Source organism: Hylobates moloch, unplaced genomic scaffold (genome assembly GCF_009828535.3).
Source record: "Hylobates moloch isolate HMO894 unplaced genomic scaffold, HMol_V3 SCAFFOLD_21, whole genome shotgun sequence".
In the NCBI taxonomy this organism is placed as follows: domain Eukaryota; kingdom Metazoa; phylum Chordata; class Mammalia; order Primates; family Hylobatidae; genus Hylobates; species Hylobates moloch.
This window is the reverse complement of record NW_026652296.1, coordinates 27,318,092-27,343,787: the sequence shown is the minus strand read 5'-3', so window position 1 is coordinate 27,343,787 and position 25,696 is coordinate 27,318,092. Positions and strand designations below refer to the sequence as shown.

Genomic DNA, 25,696 nt, shown 5'->3' with positions numbered 1-25,696 from the left:
CTTGTACACCAATCACAGACAAACAGAGAGCCAAATCATGAGTGAACTCCCATTCACAATTGCTTCAAAGAGAATAAAATACCTAGGAATCCAACTTACAAGGGATGTGAAGGACCTCTTCAAGGAGAACTACAAACCACTGCTCAATGAAATAAAAGAGGATACAAACAAATGGAAGAACATTCCATGCTCATGGGTTGGAAGAATCAATATCGTGAAAATGGCCATACTGCCCAAGGTCATTTATAGATTCAATGCCATCCCCATCAAGCTACCAATGACTTTCTTCACAGAATTGGAAAAAACTACTCTAAAGTTCATATGGAACCAAAAAAGAGCCCGCATCGCCAAGTCAATCCTAAGCCAAAAGAACAAAGCTGGAGGCATCACGCTACCTGACTTCAAACTATACTACAAGGCTACAGTAACCAAAACAGCATGGTACTGGTACCACAACAGAGACATAGATCAATGGAACAGAACAGAGCCCTCAGAAATGATGCCGCATAGCTACAACTATCTGATCTTTGACAAACCTGACAAAAACAAGCAATGGGGAAAGGATTCCCTATTTAATAAATGGTGCTGGGAAAACTGGCTAGCCATATGTAGAAAGCTGAAACTGGATCCCTTCCTTACACCTTATACAAAAATTAATTCAAGATGGATTAAAGACTTATATGTTAGACCTAAAACCATTAAAATCCTACAAGAAAACCTAGGCAATACCATTCAGGACATAGGCGTGGGCAAGGACTTCATGTCTAAAACACCAAAAGCAATGGCAACAAAAGCAAAAATCGACAAATGGGATCTCATTAAACTAAAGAGCTTCTGCACAGCAAAAGAAACTATCATCAGAGTGAACAGGCAACCTACAGAATGGGAGAAAATTTTTGCAACCTACTCATCTGACAAAGGGCTAATATCCAGAATCTACAATGAACTCAAACAAATTTACAAGAAAAAAACAAACAACCCCATCAAAAAGTGGGCAGAGGACATGAACAGACACTTCTCAAAAGAAGACATTTATGCAGCCAAAAAACACATGAAGAAATGCTCATCATCACTGGCCATCAGAGAAATGCAAATCAAAACCACAGTGAGATACCATCTCACACCAGTTAGAATGGCCATCATTAAAAAATCAGGAAACAATAGGTGCTGGAGAGGATGTGGAGAAATAGGAACACTTTTACACTGTTGGTGGGACTGTAAACTAGTTCAACCATTGTGGAAGTCAGTGTGGCGATTCCTCAGGGATCTCGAACTAGAAATACCATTTGACCCAGCCATCCCATTACTGGGTATATACCCAAAGGACTATAAATCATGCTGCTATAAAGACACATGCACACGTATGGTTATTGCAGCACTATTCACAATAGCAAAGAGTTGGAACCAACCCAAATGTCCAACAACGATAGACTGGATTAAGAAAATGTGGCACATATACACCATGGAATACTATGCAGCCATAAAAAATGATGAGTTCGTGTCCTTTGTAGGGACATGGATGAAACTGGAAAACATCATTCTCAGTAAACTATCGCAAGGACAAAAAACCAAACACCGCATGTTCTCACTCATAGGTGGGAATTGAACAATGAGAACTCATGGACACAGGAAGGGGAACTTCACACTCCGGGGACTGTTGTGGGGTGGGGGGAGGGGGGAGGGACAGCATTAGGAGATACACCTAATGCTAAATGATGAGTTAATGGGTGCAGGAAATCAACATGGCACATGGATACATATGTAACAAACCTGCACATTGTGCACATGTACCCTAAAACCCTAAAGTATAATTAAAAAAAAGAAAGAAAAAAAAAAGAAAGAGCTTTGTGGTTGAGGGCGGTGGCTCACACCTGTAATCCCAGCTCTTTGGGAGGCCGAGGTGGGTGGAGCACCTGAGGTCAGGAGTTTGAGACCAGCCTGGCCAACATGGTGAAATCCTATCTCTACTAAAAATACAAAAATTAGCTGGGCGTGGTAGTGGGTGCCTGCAATCCCAGCTACTCTGGAGGCTGAGGCAGGAGAATTGCTTGAGCCTGGGAGGCAGAGGTTGCAGTAAGCCAAGATCGTGCCACTACACTCCAGCCTAAGTGAAAGAGTGAGACTCCATCTCAAAAAAAAAAAAAAAAAAAAAGGCCGGGCATGGTGGTTCATGCCTGTAATCCCAGCACTTTGGGAGGCTGAGGTGGGCAGATAACTTCGAGACTAGCCTGGCCAACATGATGAAACCCTGTCTCTACTAAAAAAACACAAAAATTAGCCAGGCGTGGTGACACATACCTGTAATCCCAGCTACTCTGGGGGCAGAGGCAAGAGAATCGCTTGAACCTGGGAAGCAGAGGTTGCAGTGCGCCAAGACTGTGCTACTGCACTCCAGCCTGGGCAAAAGAGCGAGACGCCGTCTCAAAAAAAAAAAAAAGAAAAGAAAAGAAATACTTAAGTGTAAATCTAACAAAACATGGACAAAATCTGTATACTGAAAACTACAAAAACTTTGATTTAAAACATTAGCCTGTAGTCCCAGCTACCTGGGAGGCTGAGGCTGGAGGATCAGTTGAGCCCAGCAGTTTCAGTCCAGCCTAGGTAACATAATGAGGGAAAAAAAATCAAAGATCTAATGTTCTGAAACATAAAAAACAATATAACACACACATATGGCCTCACCCCTTCCACTAGCACCAACTGGGTACAGCCCACAGAGGTCTGATTGGCTTTTGTTGCTTCTTCTCGGAAGACAGTGATAAGTTCCTCCAAACGCCTTAATTTTACCTCTTCCGGGACATCATCCTTCAGCCTATGATATGCCCGTGTCTTCTATTAAAAAAAAAAAAAGAGAGAAGATGGAGGTCACCAAGGACTTGTAGAATCTATTCTTAATGCACAGAGGGGGACCATGTTCATTCTACCTACAAGTAACAGACACATGTACAGAAACCCAAGCCAGAGGCAAGAGGTTTCTCTGGCTCTGGGAGCATTCCAAGGTAAAAATGTAGTGGAGTCACATTTTTGCAAGGGTTAAATTCTAAATTTAGCACGTGAAAATCACAGATTCAAAATTACTCTTGATATTTATCCTAACGTTACACTTGTACATATACCAAATGATTCACATATACCAGGTTACTCAGCAGCACTATTTATAAAGACATAAGATGCAATGCAGCCTAAATGCTTCAATAGGCAAGTAGTCACAGAAATTATGGTTTATCTATACAATGGAATATTGTGCAGCTGTTAAACAGAATGATAGTTCTATATGTACTAATGTGGATTGTTCTCCAAAATCTACTGTTACTTGAAATAAGCAAAGTACAGATCAACACATATAACTTTAGTGTAGACAGAATACATACAGGCATGCTTATAAACACATGAAATATCCCCAGAAAGTTACAAAAGAAATTGCTAAGAGTGGTTGCCTTCAGGGAAGGAACTAAAAATCTAGGCAACCTGAGAAGAAGGAAGAACTACTCATGTACACCACTTAACCTTCTGAATTTTATACCACAAGCATGTATTACCTAGTCCAAAAGAAAAAAGGGAATTTATCCTTAAAACACCTTTAAATCATCCAAAACCACAGTGTGTATTATATCTTTATGACATAAGCTCATGCGCAGTACAGCTGGAGAACCACTGAGCTAGACAAAAGTATGGAATAAAAGGAATATCTATATACCAAAGTCTGGACATTCAAACCAATCTACCTTGAAGAGAAGTATCCACAGAGGAAAATGGAGAATCCTAAAAATAGTGCAGCGTTTACTCCATTCTGTCTTACTATTAACAATAATAACTTACCTCTGTTGTGCATTTACTATGCATGAAACACAATTATAACTGCTTTAAACATATTATCTTACTTAATCCCCAGAACAACCCTATGAGGTTGGTACTAATGTTATCCCCATTTCACAAATGAGGAAACCAAGACATTTGCCCAATGTCACATAGTTATTAAGCGGCAGAGGCACAATTTGAGTGCTTACTCTCATCCACTAGGTTCTTCATTAAGTTCCTATAACCTTAACCCTAACTTAGGAATTAGGTCCCAAAGTGAACATTCATATTCACTGACCATAGGATGCTTCTGCCACAAGCTGAAAACCCATTTCCCATCCCTAGGATTTTTTTTTTTTCTTTTTTGAGACAGGGTCTCACTCTGTTGCCAAACTGAAGTGCAGTGGCACAATCTTGGATCACCACAGCTTCAACCTCCCAGGCTCAAGTGATCCTCCCACTTCAGCCTCCCAAATAGCTGGGATCACAGGCATGTGCCACCACGCTTGGCTAATTTTTTTTTTTTTTTGGTAGAGAAGGGTCTCCCTGTGTTACCCAGGTTGGTCTCAAACTCCTGGGCTTAAGTGATCCTCCCACCTCTACCAATCCTAGTATTAAAAAGAATTTCTCAGGCGGGGCACAGTGGCTCATGCCTGTAATCCCAGCACTTTGGGATGCCGAGGTGGTGGATCACCTGAGGTCGGGAGTTTGAGACCCACCTGACCAACATGTACTAAAAATACAAAATTAGCCGGGCGTGGTGGCACATGCCTATAATCCCAGCTACTCAGGAGGCTGAGGCAGGAGAAAAACTTGAACCCGGAAGGTGGAGGTTGTGGTGAGCTGAGATCGTGCCACTGCACTTCAGCCTGGGCAACAAGAGCGAGACTCTGTCTCAAAAAATTAAAAAAAAAGAATTTCTCTTGGGAGGCTGAGGTGGGTGGACCACGAGGTCGAGAGATCAAGACCATCCTGGCCAACATGGTGAAACAGGCACGGTGGCTCACGCCTGTAATCCCAGCACTTTGGGAGGCCGAGGTGGGCAGATCACGACGTCAGGAGATTGAGACCATCCTGGCTAATGCGGTGAAACCCCATCTCTACTAAAAATAGAAAAAATTAGCCAGGCGTGGTGGCAGGCGCCTGTAGTCCCAGCTACTCGGGAGGCTGAGGCAGGAGAATGGCATGAACCCGGGAGGCAGAGCTTGCAGTGAGCCGAGATCACACAACTGCACTCCAGCCTGGGCGACAGAGCCAGACTGAGACTCCGTCTCAAAAAAGAAAGAAGCAAAACAGAAACTAACAGCTCCTCTAAAGCTTCATCTCTCCAAAACACTAAAAGATACATGAATACGATACATACATTGGCACAGTTACACTGCCCACAGAACACTACGCAGTGGCTTTAAAATGAATTAGTTGAGGTGTCATGACTCACACCTGTAATCTCAGCACTTTGAGAGAGCGTAGTGAAAGGACTGCCTGAGCCAGGAGTTTGAGACCAACCTGGACAGCATAGAAAGACACTGCCTCTTAAAAAAACAAAAAAAAATTAGTTTGGTTGATGGCAGCTCAGTAACAATGACAATAAAGTCATGGGTTCAGTCATTCGTCAGCCAGCTTTTCTGAGCCCCCTGGCCACAGGGGTCCTTCAATCTCCTGCCCAAACACAAGCACATTGCCACAAAGGTGACTGAGGGAATGAGGAGTGAACCATGCAATTCCATGCCTACAATCAAGAAAATGACAGCCAACCAGGACTATCCTTCTCTGCAGGAAAAGTGCACTCATCTCTCCTTCTTTCCTAATCTCCTTCTGCTTTGCCTGGGAATCTGCTTTGTTTCCTGGGAAGCCTCCAAGTGAGTTCACTTGCCTAGGAAAATAGATATTAGGAATCACTGAGGATGGCTGGGAAGATGACCAGGGGCCCCAGTAAAACAAATCACATCTGCAGACCAAAAAGGAGTTCTGCATGTTAAGAAACAATTTTAGGTTTCTTGTAAAGAAAAGGTTTTCTCCTTCCATATTCAAATTGTAAACAACCTAAACATAATTTTAAAATGTTTTAATGAAGAGGAATATTGGCACAGTAATCATGTATCATCAAATTGCTGAACTGTTTCAAAGAGTAGACAGAGTGGACTAGAAAAAATGAACGGAAGTGAATCGTAAGAGCCTGTGGTTTCTCAAGGACTGCCTTGCCGCCACTCTCTTTTCTGCCCAGTTCTCTACAATCATCCCCAAACTGGTCAGGAATGATGTCAGTCCTCCCCAACCCCAGGGCTCACCTGTCTCATGCTGTAGGCAAAGAGGAAGCCCATGTTGTACTGCACTTCCCGGAGCAAAGAGACTGTCTGGACGTGATCTTCCTCCGTCTCACCACAAAAGCCAGCAATGAAGTCGCTGCTAAGGCTCACACCTGTGACACACAGCAAAGGATGACAGGTCACTGCCTGCTGTTTACCTTCAAGGGAGGCCTTCGGCATATGTGGATTACAAGGGAGGGATAGCAACTGTAAGGTCCTCCCTAGGACTATTCATAAGTAAAACAAAATACCACAGAGTAAGGCGGGATAGGCCTGTTCATCCACAGCATTCCATGACAGAGACCAGCTTCTTGGCCTACATTTCCCCTAAGCACTAGAAAAGGTATTTCCACCTCCAATGCTGCATTTAGGGACACAGTAGGGAGTCCACATTTTCTATCAGTCCTCTTACCAGTGAAAACCTTGTGGTGCTTCATACAAAAATATATTTCTGAATTTGGTTTGATACAATGGTCATCTAAGACAGGGGTGAGCAGTAGCTCACCCCTGTAATCCCAGCACTTTGAGAGGCCAAGGTGGGCGGATCACATGAGGTCAGGAGTTCGAGACCAGCCTGGCCAACATGGCAAAATCCCATCTCTACAAAAAATACAAAAATTAGCAAGGCAGGGTGGTATTCAAGTGTAGTCCCAGCTACTCAGGAGGCTGAGGTGTGAGGATCACCTGAGCCCAGGGAGGTCAAGGCTGCAGTGAACTGTGTTCATGCCACTGCATTCCAGCCTGGGCGACAGAATGATAACCTATCCCCCCCAAAAATTATTCCAATGACCCAATGAGGTGAGTACTATTAACTCCATTTTACAGATGAGAAAGCTGCATCCCACAGAAATGAAGTCTCTCATCTGCTGTCACACAGCCTATAACAGTGGAGCTTGACCCATAGCCAGATACCTAGCCTCTGCATTACCCTGCCCCATCAAAACAAAAGTATTTGTGCATAAAAGTTAAAATAATTAGGACAGGTGCAGTGGCTCATGCCTGTAATCCCACCACTTTGGCAGGCTGAGGCAGGCAGATCACTTGAGGTCATGAGTTCGGGACCAGCCTGGGCAACACGGTGAAACCTCATCTCCACCAAAAAATACAAAAATTAGCTGGGCATGGTGGCCTGTAGTCCCGGCTACTTGGGAGGCTGAGGCACGAGAATCGCTTGAACCTGGCAGGCAGAAGCTGCAGTGAGCCAAGATTGCGCCACTGCACTCTCGCCTGGGCAATAGAGCAAGATTCTGTCTCAAAAAAAAAAAAAGTTGAAATAATTAGAAATTTGAGGAAAAATTTATACACCCTCAACCAAATCTAAACTAAAAGACTACAGAGTATTTTATTAGGAGGAAGGGGACAGAGAAGAGGAATATGGAATAAGATAATATGAAAGGAATTATCTCTAAAATGTACAGTAATAAGTTGCCATAAAGCTAGTTAGAAAAAGTACACACTTTAAAAGATATCAATTGTTCTCAAATCAGAACGAATTTAGACATAACTTTGTCACCTTACAAGATAAGGTCTTTCCTCTATGTCCAGAAATGCAAAGACCATAGAAAAGGAATCTCTATAGCCTTGAGGCCACAAGGTGATCCACACCTGAGTATTTCCAGCAGGACTAAGACAACAAAAAATCAGAAAGACATAAAAGAAAGAATACAAGGAGAGAGAAAGAGAAAGAAGAAGAGCACAAAAGGTATGAAATTGTGACACAAGGAAATGCCAAAGGTGTTGACAGTTGCCTATATCTAACCATAAGGCTGGTCACTGGTAGAGTAACATGCGCAGCAGAATGAGTTTCTTAAATGTACCTGGAATAGATTCTCTAATATGGTGAACTAACTCCACATAAGCTTCTCTTGAATATCTGCAATAAAGAACAAAAGGAAAAGGCCTACATAAATTCAACCTTTTTAAATGAATGCTATAACAAGATAACACTATGAATTCCCACATGTAATCACTTCTCATCCACACGGCAGGGCACACCAGTAAATTAAAGTATCCAAAAGAGCCCTTTTGATCCAAGCTGTATCTTCTAATCTAATCTAGAGCCTATGAATTTTTATTTAAGGACATAAACTATTTTTTTTTTTTTTTGAGACAGAGTCTCGCTCTGTCTCTCAGGCTGGAGTGCAATGGCACAATCTCGGTTCACTGCAACTCAAACTCCTGGGCTCAAGTGATCCTTCCACCTCAGCCTCTTGAGTAGCTAGGACCACAGATGTGCGCCACCACACCCAGCTAGTGTGTGTGTATGTGTGTGTGTGTGTATGTGTGTGTGTGTTGTGTGTGTAAAGACTGGGTTTCACCATGTTGCCCAGGTGTGGGGGGGAGGGGGGGACTGGGTTTCACCATGTTGCTCAGGTGTGTGCATGTGTGTGTGTGTGTGTGTGTGTGTGTAGGGACCGGGTTTCACCATGTTGCCTAGGTGTGTGTGTGTGTGTATGTATGTGTGTTTGTGTGTGTAGAGACTGGGTTTCGCCATGTTGCCCAGGTGTGTGTGTGTATAAAGACTGGGTTTCCCCATGTTGCCCAAGCTGGTCTATTCTCAAACTATTGAGCTCAGGCAATCTGCCCACCTCGGCCTCCCAAAGTGCTTGGATTACAGGCAGAAGCCACAGTGCCTGGCCAGCATAAACTATTCTAAATAGCTTTTTTTATTTAACTAATAAATCTAGACAGATTAAACATTTTAGAGGACCTCTAAAACACTACACTCTGTGGAAAACAAGACAAAGCACTAATTCCATACAGCTTGCCTTGGGACAGATTCCCCCTTCAGTCTCATCTGTGTAATACTTATTATTCTCAAAGAAAGTGAACACATAGAGTGACATTTAAATTCCAAGATGCAACAAAACCTTAATGTTAACATTAAAGAATTAAAATCTCAGAGTATGCCACACCATAGGTGCTTAATTAAAAAAAAACATACTAAACAGTGAAAATGGGTAACCCGGTCCTTAGCCTATGTTATGGAGTTAGCGAAGCAAGCTCCAGTGCCCCGTGGCTTAGTCATACAATAAATACTTACTGTCACACAGTAGCTGCTCAGTAAATATTTATGCTTTTTAAACTAAACAGTGAAAATGGGTGACCAGTCCTTAGCCTTTGCTTATGAAGTGAGCAGAAGCAAACTCCAGTGCCCAGTGGCTTAGTCATACAATAAATATTTACTGAGCAGCTACTTTGTGCCACATACTGCGCTAGGTTCTTGGCAACAAAGACACTGTTTGGTCATTAAGGAAACATGGAAAAGTGAGGGATGCCCCCTCTCCAAGCAAGTCTGACCCCCTCCACATGGCCTCCAACACACGGCTGCTTCCACTCTGGGCTGGCAGGTGGATCTGTTTACAGATGTTATCTCTCTCATGAATCAGCTGCAGAACCTGATGAAACAGAACACATTATAGGTAATCACAATCTCACCAAAGAACCTTACAGAAAGCAACACTGCTCTTACTATGTATCCTCCAAGGTCAATTTTCACATAATTAAGAGGTTAATTAAACCAAACACACAAAATCATCTACTCCCTAACTTTTGTTCAAGCCCCGTTCTATTTGTCCCAGACATTTCACCTGATGGCATCTCTGCTTTCAAAGAGTAGAGAGAAGCAAGCAAGCAGAGGTCAGATTAAAGCCATGGAGCTGAATACAGGTAGCGCTGACACTAGGGTCAGCAGGCAAAGAAGGAAAAAAATGGCACTTCTTTCATCTAGCTTACAAAGTAGTCACTTTCTTTTTTTTGAGACAGAGTATCACTCCATTGCCCAGGCTGGAGTACAGTGGTGCCATCTCCACTCACTGCAACCTCTGTCTCCTGGGTTCAAGCGATTCTCCTGCCTCAGCCTCCCCAGTAACAGGGATTACAGGCGCAAACCACCACACCTGGCTAACTTTTGTATTTTTAGTAGAGATGATGTTGCCCAGGCTGGACTAGAAATACTGACCTCAAGTGATCCACCTGCCTCAGCCTCCCAAAGTGCTGGGATTACAGGCGTGAGCCACCACGCCCAGCCCAAACTAGTCACTTTTACAGATACCATCAGGTCAGGTGTCATGGCTCACCTCTGTAATCCCAGCACTTTGGGAGGCCAAGGCAGGAGGATTGCTTGAGGCCAAGAGTTCAAGACCAGCCTGGACAACATAGCAAGACCTTGGGTCTATTTTTTTTTTTTTTTTAATTTTTAAAAGAAGAAAAAAGGAAAAAAAAAAAAAGATACCAACAAAAAACTGATACTAGGGGAAAATATTTGAAAACATATTGACAAAGGATTTGAATCAAGAATACATAAACAGGCTGGGTGCAGTGGCTCATGCTTGTAATCCCAGCACTTTGGGAGGCTGAAATGGGCAAATCATTTGAGGTCAGCAGTTCGAGACCAGCCTGGCCAACATGGTAAAACCCCGTCTCTACTAAAAATACAAAAATTAGCTGGACATGGTGGTGTGCACCTGTAATCCCAGCTACTCAGGAGGCTGAGGCAGGAGAATCACTTGAACCTGGGAGGCAGAGGTTGCAGTGAGGCCAGATCACACCACTGCACTCTAGCCTGGGTGACAGAGTGGGAATCCATCTCAAAAAAAAAAAAAGGAAAAAGAAAAGAAAACGTAAAGAGAACAGAGTCCAGTTTCTCTCCTCCACTGCAAGAAAGGCCCCTTTGCAATGGTCAAAAAAATAAAGGATATGTAAAGAACTTTTACAACTCAATAAGAAGACAATCCAAAGGAAAAAAGATGAAAGTGGGGGCCAAAAGAAAGACTTTTCACTGAAACAAAAAACCTCCAAAAAAAAAGGTTTCAGATGTGGGCTACCTACTCCATGCCAGGCACCGTGCTAAGTACCTTTGGCACAATATAGGCATACCTCAGAGATATCACAGGTTTGGTTCCAGATCACCACAATGACGAGAATATTGCAATAAAGTGAGTGACACAAATTTTTTGGTTTCCCAGTGCAAATAAAAGTTATATTTACTCTATACTGCAGTCTATTAAGTGAAAACAATGTACATACCTTAATTTCATTATATATTTTTTTAATATATCGAGATAGGGTCTCACTCTATCACCCTTGCTAGAGTGCCATGAAACTGTAGCTCACCCCAACCTTGAACTCCTAGGCCAAGCGATCCTCCTGTTCCAGCCTCCCAAGTAACTACGACTACAGGCATGTGCCACCATGCCCAGCTAATTTTTTTATTTAAAAATTATAGGGCCGGGCGCAGTGGCTCATGCCTGTAATCCCAGCACTTTAGGAGGCCAAGGCGGGTGGATCACGAGGTCAAGAGTTCGAGACCAGCCTGGCCAACATCTCTACTAAGTCTCTACTAAGAATACAAAAATTAGCCAGGCATAGTGGTGCGTGCCTGTAGTCCCAGCTACTTGGGAGGCAAGGCAGGAGAAATGCTTGAACCTGGGAGGCAGAGGTTGCAGTGAGCTGAGATCGCACCATTGCACTCCAGCCTGGGTGACAGAGCAAGACTCAGTCTCGAAAAAAAAAATAAAAATAAAAATAAAAAATAAAAACTATAAAGTTGTTATGTTGCCTGGGCTGGTGTCCAACTCGTAGGCTCAAGTGATTCTCCTGCCTCAACCTCCCAAAGTGCTGGGATTATAGGGATGAGCCACCAGTGAATATTTTAAGCTCACTGTTGAGACCTACTGCTTAGGAAAAAAGATTCCTTTCTAAATATGACTGTTCATTGACAATGCACCTAGTCATCCCAGAGCTCTGAAAGAGATGTACGAGGAGATTATTAGTGTTGTTTTTATGCCTGCTAACACAATATCCATTTTGCAGCCCATGGATCAAGGAGTAATTTCAACTTTCAAGCCCTATTATTTTAATTTTTAGTTTATATAAGATCACTTCTTCTTTAAGAAATATATTTCATAAAGCTATAGCTGTCATAGATAGTGACTTCTGTGATGGATCTGGGCAGAGTAAACTGAAAACATTCCAGAAAGAATTCATCATTCTAGATGCCATTAAGAACATTAATGATTCATGGGAAGAGGTGGAAATGTCAACATTAATAGGAGTTTGGAAGACACTGATTTCAACATTCATGGATGATTTTGAGGGGCTCACGACTTCAGTGGAGGATGTAACATCCTCTTTAGCATCATTCTTAAGGGCCCTAGGATTTTCAGAATGGCAAATCAGCACTGGCTTCAACTTAAAGTCACCAGCTGCCTTGGCCCCTAACAAGAGAGTCTGGCTAGGCGCAGTGTCTCACGCCTGTGATCCCGGCACTTTGAGAGGCCTAGGTGGGAGAACTGCTTGAGGTCAGGTGTTCAAGACCAGCCTGGGCAACACAGCAAGACCCTACCTCTAATTTTTTTAAAAGGAAACAAGAGACAGTCAGCCTGTCCTTTGAAGCTTTGAAGAATGGCACTGATTTATCTTCTCTAGCTATGAAAGTCCCAGATGACATCTTCTTCCAATAGAAGACTGTTCATTTACACTGCAAATCTGTTGTTTAGTAGAACCACCTTCATCATTGATCTTAGCTAGATCTTCTGGATAACTTGCACAGCTTCTACATCAGCACTATGGCTTCCCCTTGCACTTTGATGTTAGAGAGATGGCTTCTTTCCTCAAACCTTGTAAGTCAACCTCTGCTAGCTTCAAACTTTTCTTCTTCAGCTTCCTCACCTCTCTTGGCCTTCAGAGAACTGAAGAGAGCTAAGGCCTTGCTCTGGATTAGGCTTTGGCTTAAGGCAGTGCTGCAGCTTCTTTGATCTTCTCTCCAGATCACCAAAGCTTTCTCCGTATCAGCAAAAAGGCTGGGTGTTTTGTTGGTGGTGGTTTTTTTGGGTTTTTTTTTGTTTGTTTTTCTTTTTGAGACGGAATCTCACTCTATTGCCCAGGCTGGAATGCAGTGGCACAATCTCGGCTCACTGCAACCTCCGCCTCCCAGGTTCAAGCAATTCTCCTGCCTCAGCCTCCCAAGCAGCTAGGATTACAGGTCTGCACGACCAAACCCAGCTAATTTTTCTATTTTTAGTAGAGAAGAGTTTTGCCATGTTGGCCAGGCTGGTCTAGAACTCCTGACCTCAGGTGATCCACCCACCTTGGCCTCCCAAAGTGCTGGGATTAAAGGTGTGAGTCACTGCGCCCGGCCTGTGAGGCACCACGCCCAGCCAAAAAGGCTGTTTTGTTTTCTTATCATTCACGTGTTCAGTGGAGTAGTACTTTTAATTTCCTTCATGAACTTTTCCTTTGCACTTACAACTTGGCTGGTTGACATAAGAGGCCTAGCTTTCAGCCTAGCTTGGCTTTCAACATGATTTCCTCAGTAAGCTTAAACATTTCTGGCTTTTGATTTCAAGTGAGAGCCCTGCGACCCTTCCCTTCACTTGAGCACTTTAGAGGCCATTGTAGGGTGATTAAATGGCCCAATGTCAATATTGTTGTGTCTCAGGGAATAGGGAGGCCTGAGGAAAGGGAGAGAGATGGGGGAATGGCCATCTGTGGAGCAATCAGAACACACACATCATTTACCAATTTAGGTCACTGTCTTATGTGGGTGTGGCTCATGGTGTCCCGAAACAATTTTAAGAATAACATTAAATAGCACTGATCACAGATCACCATAACAGACATAATAATGAAGTTTGAAATATTGTGAAAATTACCAAAATATGACACAGAGACATGAAGTAAGCACACGCTGTTGGAAAAATGGTGCTGACAGACTTATTCAGAGTTGCCACAAACCTTCCATTTGTTAAAAATAACTCCATAATATCTGCAGAGTGCAATAAAACAAGGTATGCCTTTGTATCTATTTCACAACAACTCAAAGCAGGAGGTAATTGTTAACCCCTTATTAACCCCATTTTACAGATAAAGATGAAAAGTTGAAAACATCACATGCTCACTGGTAAAGCAGTGGAAAAGCTGAGATTTGAACCCGGGTCTGTCTGAGGCGAAAGTCTGGGCTGTTTCCCAGAGCACCACATCACCTCCTTCCTGTCCGCCCCACACCACCATTACCGCCCCACCACCATTATTACCACTCAGCTGCCCACTTTGTAACAAATCCTCTCTGTATAGTCCTCACGGTCCCGTAGGTGGTCTTAACCTCCCACTGCTGTCAGTCCTACCTCCACTTCCACCTTGGCAAACTTTTCTTCGAGACAGGGTCTCACTATCTCACCCAGGATGGAGTGCAGTGGTGTGATCTCGGCTCACTGCAGCCTCGACTTCCTGGGCTCATGTGATTCTCCCACCTCAGTCTCCCAAGTAGCTGGAACTACAGTCGTATGCCACCTCAGTCTCCCAAGTAGCTGGAACTACAGTCGTATGCCACCTCAGTCTCCCAAGTAGCTGGAACTACAGTCATATGCCACCCTACCCGGCTAATTTTTTGTATCTGCAGTAGAGACGGGGTTTCACCATGTTGCCCAGGCTGGTTTCCAACTCCTGAGCTCAAGCAATCCACCTGCCTCAGCCTCTCCAAGTGTTGAGATTATTGGTGTAAGCCCCGTGACCAGCCCCTGGTGGACTTTAAATCTTCAAAGGACCAGCAGATCCAGAGGGTGATGCAGCAATACCCCACAGGATCCCTAAGCAGGATTCCAGGTCCCTGCTGCATCCCTACTGGGTCCAGCCTTTGGAATGCTCAAGAATACTAATATCAGTTTGTCACAGCTAACCTGACGCTCACCTCATCGGGAAAATCCTTGGGGTGGGGAGAGGTAAAACGGATCCTCATTTCAGGATCTACTCTGGAGACCTGATCCAGAAGATGAGCAAAACGAAGTCCTCCTTGCTTGGTTTTATAGTTGGTGGTAAAGCCACGGCTGAGATTGGTAGGCACTGCATTGTTGAACTGGACCTCTGAATTGTCCCGAAAACTATTAACATTCTGACCAAGAAGTGTCACTTCTTTCAGCCCCTAAACATGGGAAAATATATTGGAATTTTAAAACTTTTGGGTAGCTTCATAAAAAAACACTAATTAAAAATTAGCTGAAATTAACATATCTTTTGTTTTAAACAAAAGAAAAATCGACCCTACCAAGAGTCACCTATAACTGTGTTGTCTATAACCGAATAATTTCAAGCTTAGACATCTTACCTAAAGAGCTAAACCTCATAATAAATCCTTATATAAAAATTAATCTTCAAAACATTATTTAGAATCAAAACTGGAAACAAACTCAATAATCCACAATAATGGTTAACTTATGATAGATCTGTTATTTGAATGTTATACACCATGACTATGTAAAGTATTCTCACCAAAAATATTTAACCTAAACTAATCAAGCTGTTACACCTAACTTCCAGTTACCAGAATTCAGGGAGATATATTAAATGACAACATGAGGAAAAAATCAGACAAAGGAGACTCGTCTGATCTCTTCAAAAAGTTAATGCATCATTTAAAGCAAACAACAACAACAAAAAACAAAAGAGCTGTTTTAGATTTTTTTTTTCTTCTTCTTCTTGAGACAGGGTCTCCCTCTGTTGCCCAGGCTGGAGTGCAGCAGCACGATGATAGCTCACTGCAGCCTCAACCTCCCATGCTTAAGCAATCCTCCTGCCTCAGCCTCCCAAGTAGCTGGGACTACTTTTGTTTACTTTTGTAGAGATGGGATTTCACCATGTTGCACAGACTGGTTTTAAACTCCTAAACTCAAGCAATCCTCCCACGTCAGCCTCCCAAAGTGTCTGGCTTAAATAACTATTGATTTTCATACATATGATAATGATATCACGGTTATGAAGAGAAAAATTGTTACTCATAGGAGATACATACTGAAGTATCTAGGGGCAAGTGTTCTGAGGTCTACAAATTACTTGAAATGGTTCAGAAAAAATACATTTATGGGTGCATGGAGATAGGTGTATGACAAAATGTTAACAATCACATTTTTCTATTATACTAGTCTTTCTATTTGTCTGTTTGAAAATTTATGTTATAGGCCAGGTGCAGTGGCTCCCTCCTGAAATCCTGGCACTTTGGGAGGCCAAGGTGGGCGGATCACAAGGTCAGGAGTTCAGACCAGCCTGGCTAACATGGTGAAACCCCATCTCTACTAAAAATACAAAAAATTAACTGGGCCTGGTGGCAGGCACCTAATCCCAGCTACTAAGGAGGGTGAGGCAGGAGAATCGCTTGAACCCAGGAGGCAGAGGCTGCAGTGAGCCAAGACCATGCCACTGCACTCCAGCCTGGGCAACAGAGCGAGACTCCATCTCAAAAAACAGAAATGTTATATTATAAAGTTTCACAAATAATGGTTGCTAAAAAAGACTTGTTTTGTAATTTTATTTTGACATAATTTCAATTTACAGACAAACTGCAATATTAAAAGAATTCCCATATACTCTTTGCCCAAATTCATCAAATGTTAACACTGCACCCCATTTGTTTATCATTCACATTCAGACACTCATATACACTCTCTCTCAACACACATATGACTACATTTTTTTAAGCCTTCTGAGAAAAAGTCACAGATATCATACTCTTTTATTCCCAAATATTTTAGTATATATTTCCTAAAAACAAGGGCATTCTCCTATATAATTTCAGGACAATTATCAAAATCAGAAATATTGATACAATACTATTATCTAATCTACTTTCCATAAATCAAATGTTACCAATAGTCCAAATAATGTTTTGTTGTTGTTGTTGTTGTTATTGTTGTTTTCTGAGACAGAGTCTCACTCTGTTGCCCAGGCTGGAGTGCACTAGCGTGATCTTGGCTCACTGCAATCTCCGCCTCCCAGGTTCAAGCGATTCTCCTGCTTCAGCCTCCTGAGTAGCTGGGACTACAGGCGTGTGTCACCATGCCAGGCTAACTTTTTGTATTTTTTAGTAGAGACGGGTTTTGCCAAGTTGCTCAGGCTAGTCTCAAACTCCAGAGCTCAGGCAATCTGCACACCACGGCCTCCCAAAATGCTAGGATTACAGGTGTGAGCCACCACACCTGGCCCAAATAATGTTCTTTATAATTTTTTTTCCCTGATCAGAATCCCAATCGAGGACCATGTGATGCATTTAGTTGTCATAACTCCAGTCTCCATAAAGGCTATTTATTTGTATAAGTTATGACATATTGTTAATTTAAAAAGCAGGATATACTAAATGCAATGTGGATCCTGGATTGGATCCTGGAAACGAAATAAGACATTAGTGGAGAAACTGGCAAAATCCAAATAAAGTCTGAAGAGAGTTAATAGTAACATACCAATATTAATCTCTTAGTTTTTGCTTTGTTTGTTTTGTAATAGAGACAGCAGCTCCCTGTGTTGCCCAGGCTGGTCTTGAACTCCTACATTCAAGGCACTCTCCTGCCTTGGCCTCCCAAAGTGCTGGGATTACAGCACCAAAAAATGTACCAAAGAAAGATGGCAATGCTCGAGGAAACTCTTTGCAATTTTCCTGTAAATATAAAGTCATTCCAAAACAAAAAGTTTATTAAAAAGTAGGATATAAAACTAAGTAAAATACACACACATATATAAAAAGACATACAAACCAAATGCAGAATGACTTAAGGAACAATTGGGAAACTCTGAATAAGGATGAACTGGAATGAGACAGTATTTAGCAATTTTTGTTAATCTTACTGGAAGAACTAATGGTATTAAAAATATTCTTGGCCAGGCACGGTGGCTCATGCCTGTAATCCTAGCACTTTAGGAGGCCACGGCGGGTAGATCACCCGAGGTCAGGAGTTCGAGACCAGCCTGCCCAACATGGTGAAACCCCGTCTCTACTAAAAATACAAAAATGAGCTGAGTATGGTGGCGCATGCCTGTAGTCCCAGTTACTCAGGAGGCTGAAGCAGGAGAATCACATGAACCCAGGAGGCAGAGGTTGCAGTGAGCTGAGATTGTGCCATTGCACTCCAGCATGGGCAAAAAGAGCGAAATTCCATCTCTAAATAAATAAATTAAATTAAATAAAAATATTCTTTAGCAGCACATGGTGGTGCGTGCCTATAATCCTAGCTACTCAGGAGGCTGAGGCAGGAGGATCACTTGAGTCCCGGGGGCAGAGGTTGCAGTGAGCCAAGATCATAACACTGCACTCCAGCCTGGGCAACAGAACAAGACTCTGTCCCAAAATAAACAAATAAATAAATAGGCCAGGCATGGTGGCTCACGCCTGTAATCCCAGCCCTTTGGGAGGCTAAGCCGAGTGAATCACCTGAGGTTAGGAGTTTGAGACTAGCCTGGCCAACATGGTGAAACCCCATCTCTACTAAAAATACAAAATTAGCTAGGTGTAGTGGTGCACACCTGTAATCCCAGCTACTTGGGAGGCTGAGGCAGGAGAATCACTTGAACCTGGGAGGTGGAGGTTGCGGTGAGCCAAGATTGTGCCATTGCACTCCAGCCTGGACAAAAAGAGAGAAACTCCATTTCAAAAATAAATAAATAAGTAATAAAAAGATTTTTTTTTAAAAAGAAAATATCCTTATTTTTTAGAGATGCATACTTAAGGATGAAATGACATGCTCTACTTTGAAAAACATTTTCAATAAGAAAAAAATAAATGAGGCCAGGCGTGGTGGTCTCACACCTGTAATCCCAGCACTTTGGGAGGCCAAGGCGGGTGGATCACTTGAGCTCAGGAGTTCGAGACCAGCCTGACCAACATGATGAAACCCCGTCTCTATTAAAAATACAAAAATTAAGCCGGGCGCAGTGGCTCACACCTGTAATCCCAACACTTCGGGAGGCCAAGGTGGGGGGATCACCTGAGGTCTGGAGATCGAGACCAGCCTGAACAACATGGAGAAACCCCGTCTCTACTTAAAAAATACAAAATTAGCCAGGCGTGGTGGCGCATGCCTATAATCCCAGCTACTCGGGAGGCTGAGGCAGGAGAATCATTTGAACCCGGGAGGCAGAGGTTGTGGTGAGCCGAGATCACACCATTGCACTCCAGCCTGGTTAATAAGAGCAGAACTCCGTCTCAAAAAAAAAAAAAAAAATTAGCCGGGTGTGGTGCCAGGCACCTGTAATCCCAGCTACTCAGGAGGATAAGGCAGGAGAATCACTTGAATCCGGGAGGTGGAGGCTGCAGTGAGCCAAGATCATACCACTACACTCCAGCCAAAAAAAAATAAAAAATAAAAGTAAATGAAACAAATATGGCAAAATGCAACAATTGTTAAATTTAGGTGATTGTTAGCTGGGGCAGAGGGGTCATTATACTATTCCCTCTTTTCAGTATATTTAAGTATTTTTCATATAAAAAGATTAAAAAGACTTTTTATAAAAGTTGCTTACTTAGAAGACTTCCAATAGATAACCATTGTTTGAATGAATAAATGGACATTCTGTTAAAGTCACAATATTCTATACTCTTTGCAACTGTAGTCTAAAAAATCTAAATGAAAGAAAAAAATCTTTAAAAGTTATTAAACAAGCAAAATTATTAAGTGACTAACAGATACTTTAAAATACAAGTAAGATCTTAATTTTCCACAAGTCTATGGCCTTGAATTCACTAAGACTCACTTTAATGTTATTAAGTTCCTTCTTTTATAGGCAAATGGCCTAGAAAGGTTGAGGAGTTTTGTCACCATCTCAATCTATTTAAACAGAATGTCTCTATCCTGAAGGAGTGAGTTTTGGTACTGAGGGAGAGCTAGAAGGGGAGAGGAAGGAAACAACTTTAGACCAGGAAGCACTTGGAGAGGTGAGGTATGGAGAATGCCTCACAGAGCAGGGGAGCAGCTAGGGGTCAAATCAGGGAACTGATTATCTGGGGGTAAGACAAGAGAAGACAGCACTGCCAGAATGTGAGGATGATAGCAAACTAGTGACTTAGAACTAGAGCAGGGAGGCCAGGCACAGTGGCTCATGACTGTAATCCCAGCACTTTGGGAGGCCAAGACAGTATGATTACTTGATCCCAGGAGTGCTAGACCAGCCTGGGCAACGTAGTGAGACCTCATCTCTACAAATAATTAAAAAATTCACTGGGCGTGGTGGCACCTACCTGTGGTCCCAGCTACTTGGGAGGCTGAAGTGGGAGAATTGTTTGAGTCCAGGCAGGTGATGCTGCAGTGAGCTCTGACCACACCACTGTACTCCAGCTTGGGTGACAGAGTGAAAGTCTGTCTCAAAAATAAAAAATAAAAAAAGAACTGGGGCAGGGGTTACCCTGGCCCTCTCCCATGATTCCTGAGCCAAACAAGTAAGGAAGCAGGGAGACACTACTGTTAGGAAAAGCCACCATATTCCCACCTATTGTCCTTTTCTGCAGGGGTAGCAGATTCAGGCCTGGGGCTAAGGAAAAGACCTCCTCAAAAGCTGAGGACCAGCTCCCAGTGGGAGAAAGAGGAGCAGATCTCCCCTGTGGCTTCTGATCTGCCTTACTCCCCTCATCTATTCTGTCCCTCAACTAGTGAGCTGGCTCAGTGATAAAATGAACAATAAATCTGGGAGTTTTTCCTGGAAAAGACAAATACGTAATTCCTCGAAAATTTAGCTATGTGCCAGGTAATTTAAAAACTTTTCCTCCAATCCTTCTAATAACCCTGCAAGCAGGGTATTCTTTTATTCTCTTTTCATAGATGAGGAAACTGCATTACGACAACAGTTAAATTGACATGCCAAAGAACCAAGCCAGAATTTACACTCCATCACCTGACTGTAATCCCATGCCCTCTCCATCCACCATGCTGCCTCCATGGTGGAGCTCTGTAATTTGTGGGCAATAAACCAATGATGTACACCCAAGTAGTTCTTTCTGGCCAGGCATGGTCCTAAACTTCAGTAAGTCAGAGACAGCATAGGCCCAAAACTACAAAGGTTATCCTCATCCTTCCCCAAACGTGTTCACAGCAAGAAAGCCTGGAGAACTCTTCACCTGCTCAGAAAGCTTCTTCACTTCCTCTAGAATGGAGGCAACAGGCCGACTCCTCTCTCTGCCCCGGGTGAAAGGAACAATGCAGTAGCTACACATGTTGTCACAGCCTCGCATGATCGACCTGGAGAAGAAAGTACCAGAACTTAGTAACAGTAGCAGGGTGGGCTGGTGTGACCCAAGGAGCAGGTCTCAGCTCCAATGGCATTATTCTTTGGCTCTGAATCCTCTTGCCACAATGCTCACACTGGACCAATCTGAGATCTAAGCACTAAAGTAGACCTTTTTTATCTTTAAAAATTGGTATCTAATCACAGAATATAAACCAAACTATAACCGGTGGGACACTGACTAGCCTGAGGAAGCACAGTGGTGAGGGGCTAGAATACACACTTACCACACTTGGACTTCCTACTGTTTTTTTGTTTTGTTTTGTTTGAGACAGAGTCTCACTCTGTCGCCAGGCTGGAGTGTAGTGGTGCAATCTCAGCTCACTGCAACCTCCACCTCCCAGGTTCAAGTGATTCTCCTGCCTCAGCCTCCCGAGTAGCTGGGACTACAGGCGCCCGCCACCACGCCCAGCTAATTTTTGTATTTTTAGTAGAGACAGGCTTTCTCCATGTTGGCCAGGATGGTCTCGATCTCTTGACCTCATGATCCACCCGCCTCAGCCTCCCAAAGTGCTGGGATTACAGGCATGAGTCACCACACCCGGCCCCTCTACTGTTTTTAAATTCTTTTTTCCAGACAGCCTGAATATGTTTGTACCTACTGTTTTTATGAGTATATTATCTGAACTTTTTACATCCAGACCAGAAAAAAATAAATATTATAAAGTGTGTGTATATGTGTGCGTATAGGGCAAGGAGACCTTGGATTTAAAACACAGAATTCTACATTTCTCACGCCTTCCTGATCCAACTGTTAGGTATCTAAGTTAAATCACTCTCTCTAATTCACATCCTGTATGTGAAAGCCTCAATCTATCTGAAGGAAATAATTACGGCTATGTATCAAAGATGTTCACTGAAGAATTATGTAATAAATGTTAGCTATTATTTTTACTAAGCATTCCAACAATATTATAGAGCCATTAAAATAAGCAGACATTGACAAACTTTTCTGTAAAAAAAAAACACCCGATAGTAAATATTTGAGACTTAGCAGGCTATAGTCTCTGTCCCAACTATTTAACCTTGCTTTAGTGGCAAAAGCAGCCAGATGCAATATGTGAATAAATGGGCATGCTTGTATTCCAGTAAAACCTTATTTACAAAAAGAGGCAGTAAGCTATTTGGCAACCTCTGTTATAGAAAATTTAACGCCATGGCCAGGCGCAGTGGCTTACTCTTATAATCCCAGGATTTTGGAAGGCTGAGGCGGGAGGATCACCCAAGCTCAGGAGTTTGAGACCAGCCTGGGCAATATAGTGAGACCCTATCTCTGTAAAAATTCCAAAAAAAATAGCCAGGTGTGGTGGTGCACACCTGTAGTCCCAGCTACTCGGGGGACTAAAGCAAGAGCCCGGGAGGTCAAGGCTGCAGTGAGCCCTGATCATGCCACTGCACTCCAGCCTGGGTGACAAGAGTGAGACCCTGTCTCAAAAAAAAAAAGTGTGAAAGAAAGAAGAGGCTTATTCCCCATCTCTTAGGCAGTGACTCACACAAAGGCAGATGTGGCACTGGGGCTTGTCTGGACTGGCATGACATCAGCATAGGTCTCGTCCAGAGAGAGCAGCACGTTGGCAGCTTGCTGGCCCGACTCAGCAACAGCCAGCAGCTGGGGAAGGTCCCGGTAGGCGTCAGGACCAGCCAAAATATCTACCATTTTCTCTCTGTTGAGAATCTCCTCCTTCAACCTCTCAGCCATGCAGCCTGGAAGGGAAAAAGAAACAAGCACCTTTCCCCAAATTCACCTGGTGTTTAATGGCTTCTTCTTATTCCACTTTATACCTAGCTGGGATTAGAGACCAGGGAACAGAAAACTTCTCTAAGAATTGAGTATCATCCTTCAAATTTAACCAACACTCCCATCGCACTGGAGCCTGCATCTTCCTATATAAGAAAACCACAGAAAAGGGTTCCAGAGCAATTCAATTAAATGCCCAGAAAAAAATTAAACCACCAGCCAGGTGCAGTGGCTCATGCCTGTAATCCCCGCACTTTGGGAGGCTGAGGCGGGCGGATCACCTGAGGTTGAGAGTTCAAGACCAGCCTGACCAACATAGAGAAACCCCGTCTCTACTAAAAATACAAAATTACCCAGGCGTGGTGGCACATGCCTGTAATCCCAGCTACTCGGGAGGCTGAGGGGCAGGAGAATCGCTTGGAGGCGGAGGTTGCGGTAGGCCAAGATCGCACCATTGTACTCCGGCCTGGGCAACAAGGGCGAAACTCCATCTCAAAAAAAAAAAAAAAAAAAGAAACCACCACCCACAAACCTTTCAAGACATGAACCATGTCTTCTTTCAACTGAAAATTACTTAGTGCTGAAATAAAAAGTATTTTGTGTCTGGAACTTACTTACCCACAACTACACTTGAACCCTTTCCCTCTCTTCTAGCCTATAATACTTGCTAAAACCTGTAAGAAATGAGTGAGCCATTTATGTTGTTATCTTCCATATCCTAAAAAAAATTATGTTATTAAAGTTATAATATCTTAAAGTCCACTTTATTACAAATACCCTTTGAAAACATTTAACAGCTATTCTTGTTTGTATGCCCATGTTCATAGCACTATTATCCACAATAGCCAAAAGATGCAAGCAACCCAAGTGTCTATTAATGAATGAAGAGATATTTGCATCTACGCAAAGCCAGTTAAATAAATAAATAATTTTTCAATGAACAAACAAAATGTACTACATATACACAATGGAATTTTTTTTGTTTGTTTACAATGGAGTATTACTCAGCCTTATAAAGGAAGGAAATTCTGGCCAGGTGCTATGGCTCACACCTGTAATCCCAGCACTTTGGGAGGCCAAGGAGGGTGGATCACTTGAGCCCAAGAGTTCAGGATCAGCCCTGGCAACATAGTGAGACCCACGTCTCTATAAAAAATAAAAAAGTTAGTCAGTCCTCATGGCACGTGCCTGCAGTCCCAGCTACTCAGGAGGCTGAGGCAGGAGGAGTGCTTGAGCCTGGGAGGTTGAGGCTGCAGTGAGCCATGATCACGCCACTGCACTCCAGCCTGGGCGACAAACTGAGACCCTGTCACCAAAAAAAAAAAAAAAAGAAGAAGGAAATTCTGACACAGGCTACAACAGGTAACCTCATGAACCCTGAGGACATTATGATAAGGCAAATAAGACAGTCACAAAAAAGACAAAACTGTATGGTTCCACTTACATGAGGTATCTAGAGTACTCAGATACATAAACAGAAAGTAGAATGGTGATTGCCAGAGGCTGAGGGAAGGAGGAATGGGGAGTGAGTGTTCAATGGATATGTAGTCTCAGTTTGGGAAGAGAAAAAAGTCCTGCAGATGGATGGTGGTGATGGGTGCAAAACAATGTGAATATACTTAGTGCCATAGAAATATACAATTAAAAAGGATTAAAGTGGTAATTTCATATATATTTTACTACAGTTTTTTAAATTATTCTTGGGATTTCTGAAATTCTTAGTAGATATACACCCTGAGGCTTCTACAGTGAAGGAACTGAAATGGAACAGAACATTTCAGCTGACCCTTCCATCCTCCTGCGTCAATTACTACATGGATCTGATAACTAAATATGCTCCATCTGTGTATGGACCCATCCTTAGGAGAGATTAATTTAACTATTCCACAATGGAGATACTCTGTTTTCCCATAATGTTAAATATATTAACTAAATTCTGAGACAGAAGAGGGTAGACAGTATTTATTTTTGAAATGTCTCCAGTCATATAGATCAGAACTGCCCAACATAACTTTCTAATAAGATGATAGGCCTAGTGCAGTGGCTCACACCTATAATCCTAGCACTCTGGGAGATTGAGGCAAGAGGATCACACTTCAGCCCAGAAGTTCAAGACCAGCCTGGGCAATATAGCAAGACCCTGTTTCTACAAAAGGTCAAAAAATTAGCTAAGTGTGGTGGTACACACCTGTAGACCTAGCTACCCAGGAGGCTGAGGTGAGAGGATCATTTGAGCCCAGGAGTTGGAGGCTGCAATGAGCCATGATCATGCCACTTCAGTCTGGGCAACAGCGTGAGACTCTTTTTTTTTTTTTAAAAAAAAAAAAAAAAAAAAAAAAAAGGATGACAGAGTGTGCTGGATGGAAAAATAATTGCACTGTACAAACTGGTAGCCCCTAGTCATGTGGTCATGTGTGGCTACTGAGAAGTTGAAATGTGGCTAATGGAACTAAATAACTGAATTTTAAATTTTATTTAATTATAGGTAAATTTAAATAGCCACATGTGGCTAGTGGTTACCATATTGGTGAGGCAGACCTAAATCTTCACTTGAGCTTGCTTCAGGAGTCAAAATGAAAGGTACCCACATTAGAAATTCGTGCTGTCAGGCCAGGCACGGTGGCTCACGCCTGTAATCCCAACACTTTAGGAGGCCGAGGCAGGGGGATCACCCAAGGTCTGGAGTTCGAGACCAGCCTGACCAACATGGAGAAACCCCATCTCTACTAAAAATACAAAATTAGGCAGGCATGGTGGTGCAAGCCTGTAATCCCAGCTACACGGGAGGCTGAGGCAGGAGAATCACTTGCACCCAGGA

General features: G+C 42.9%; 1 protein-coding gene across 5 annotated transcripts in view; it reads right to left on the bottom strand.

The window, feature by feature from the left end:
* CDK5RAP1 (CDK5 regulatory subunit associated protein 1) overlaps positions 1-25,696 on the bottom strand; it is a 46,199-nt gene that overhangs the window by 10,405 nt on the left and 10,098 nt on the right. For 3 of the 5 annotated variants that reach the window (XM_032142071.2, XM_032142074.1, XM_032142070.2), the window contains exons 6-12: positions 22,634-22,844; positions 20,974-21,094; positions 14,794-15,024; positions 9,405-9,502; positions 7,922-7,977; positions 6,087-6,217; positions 2,683-2,832 (exon numbers count right to left, since the gene is read on the bottom strand). In XM_032142071.2, coding sequence (XP_031997962.1) covers positions 2,683-2,832; positions 6,087-6,217; positions 7,922-7,977; positions 9,405-9,502; positions 14,794-15,024; positions 20,974-21,094; positions 22,634-22,844 — 998 coding nt within the window. Of the gene's footprint in view, positions 1-2,682; positions 2,833-5,553; positions 5,672-6,086; positions 6,218-7,921; positions 7,978-9,404; positions 9,503-14,793; positions 15,025-20,973; positions 21,095-22,633; positions 22,845-25,696 lie in introns of those variants that run through there. The other 2 variants (XM_032142073.2, XM_032142072.2) reach the window with 2 other exon arrangements.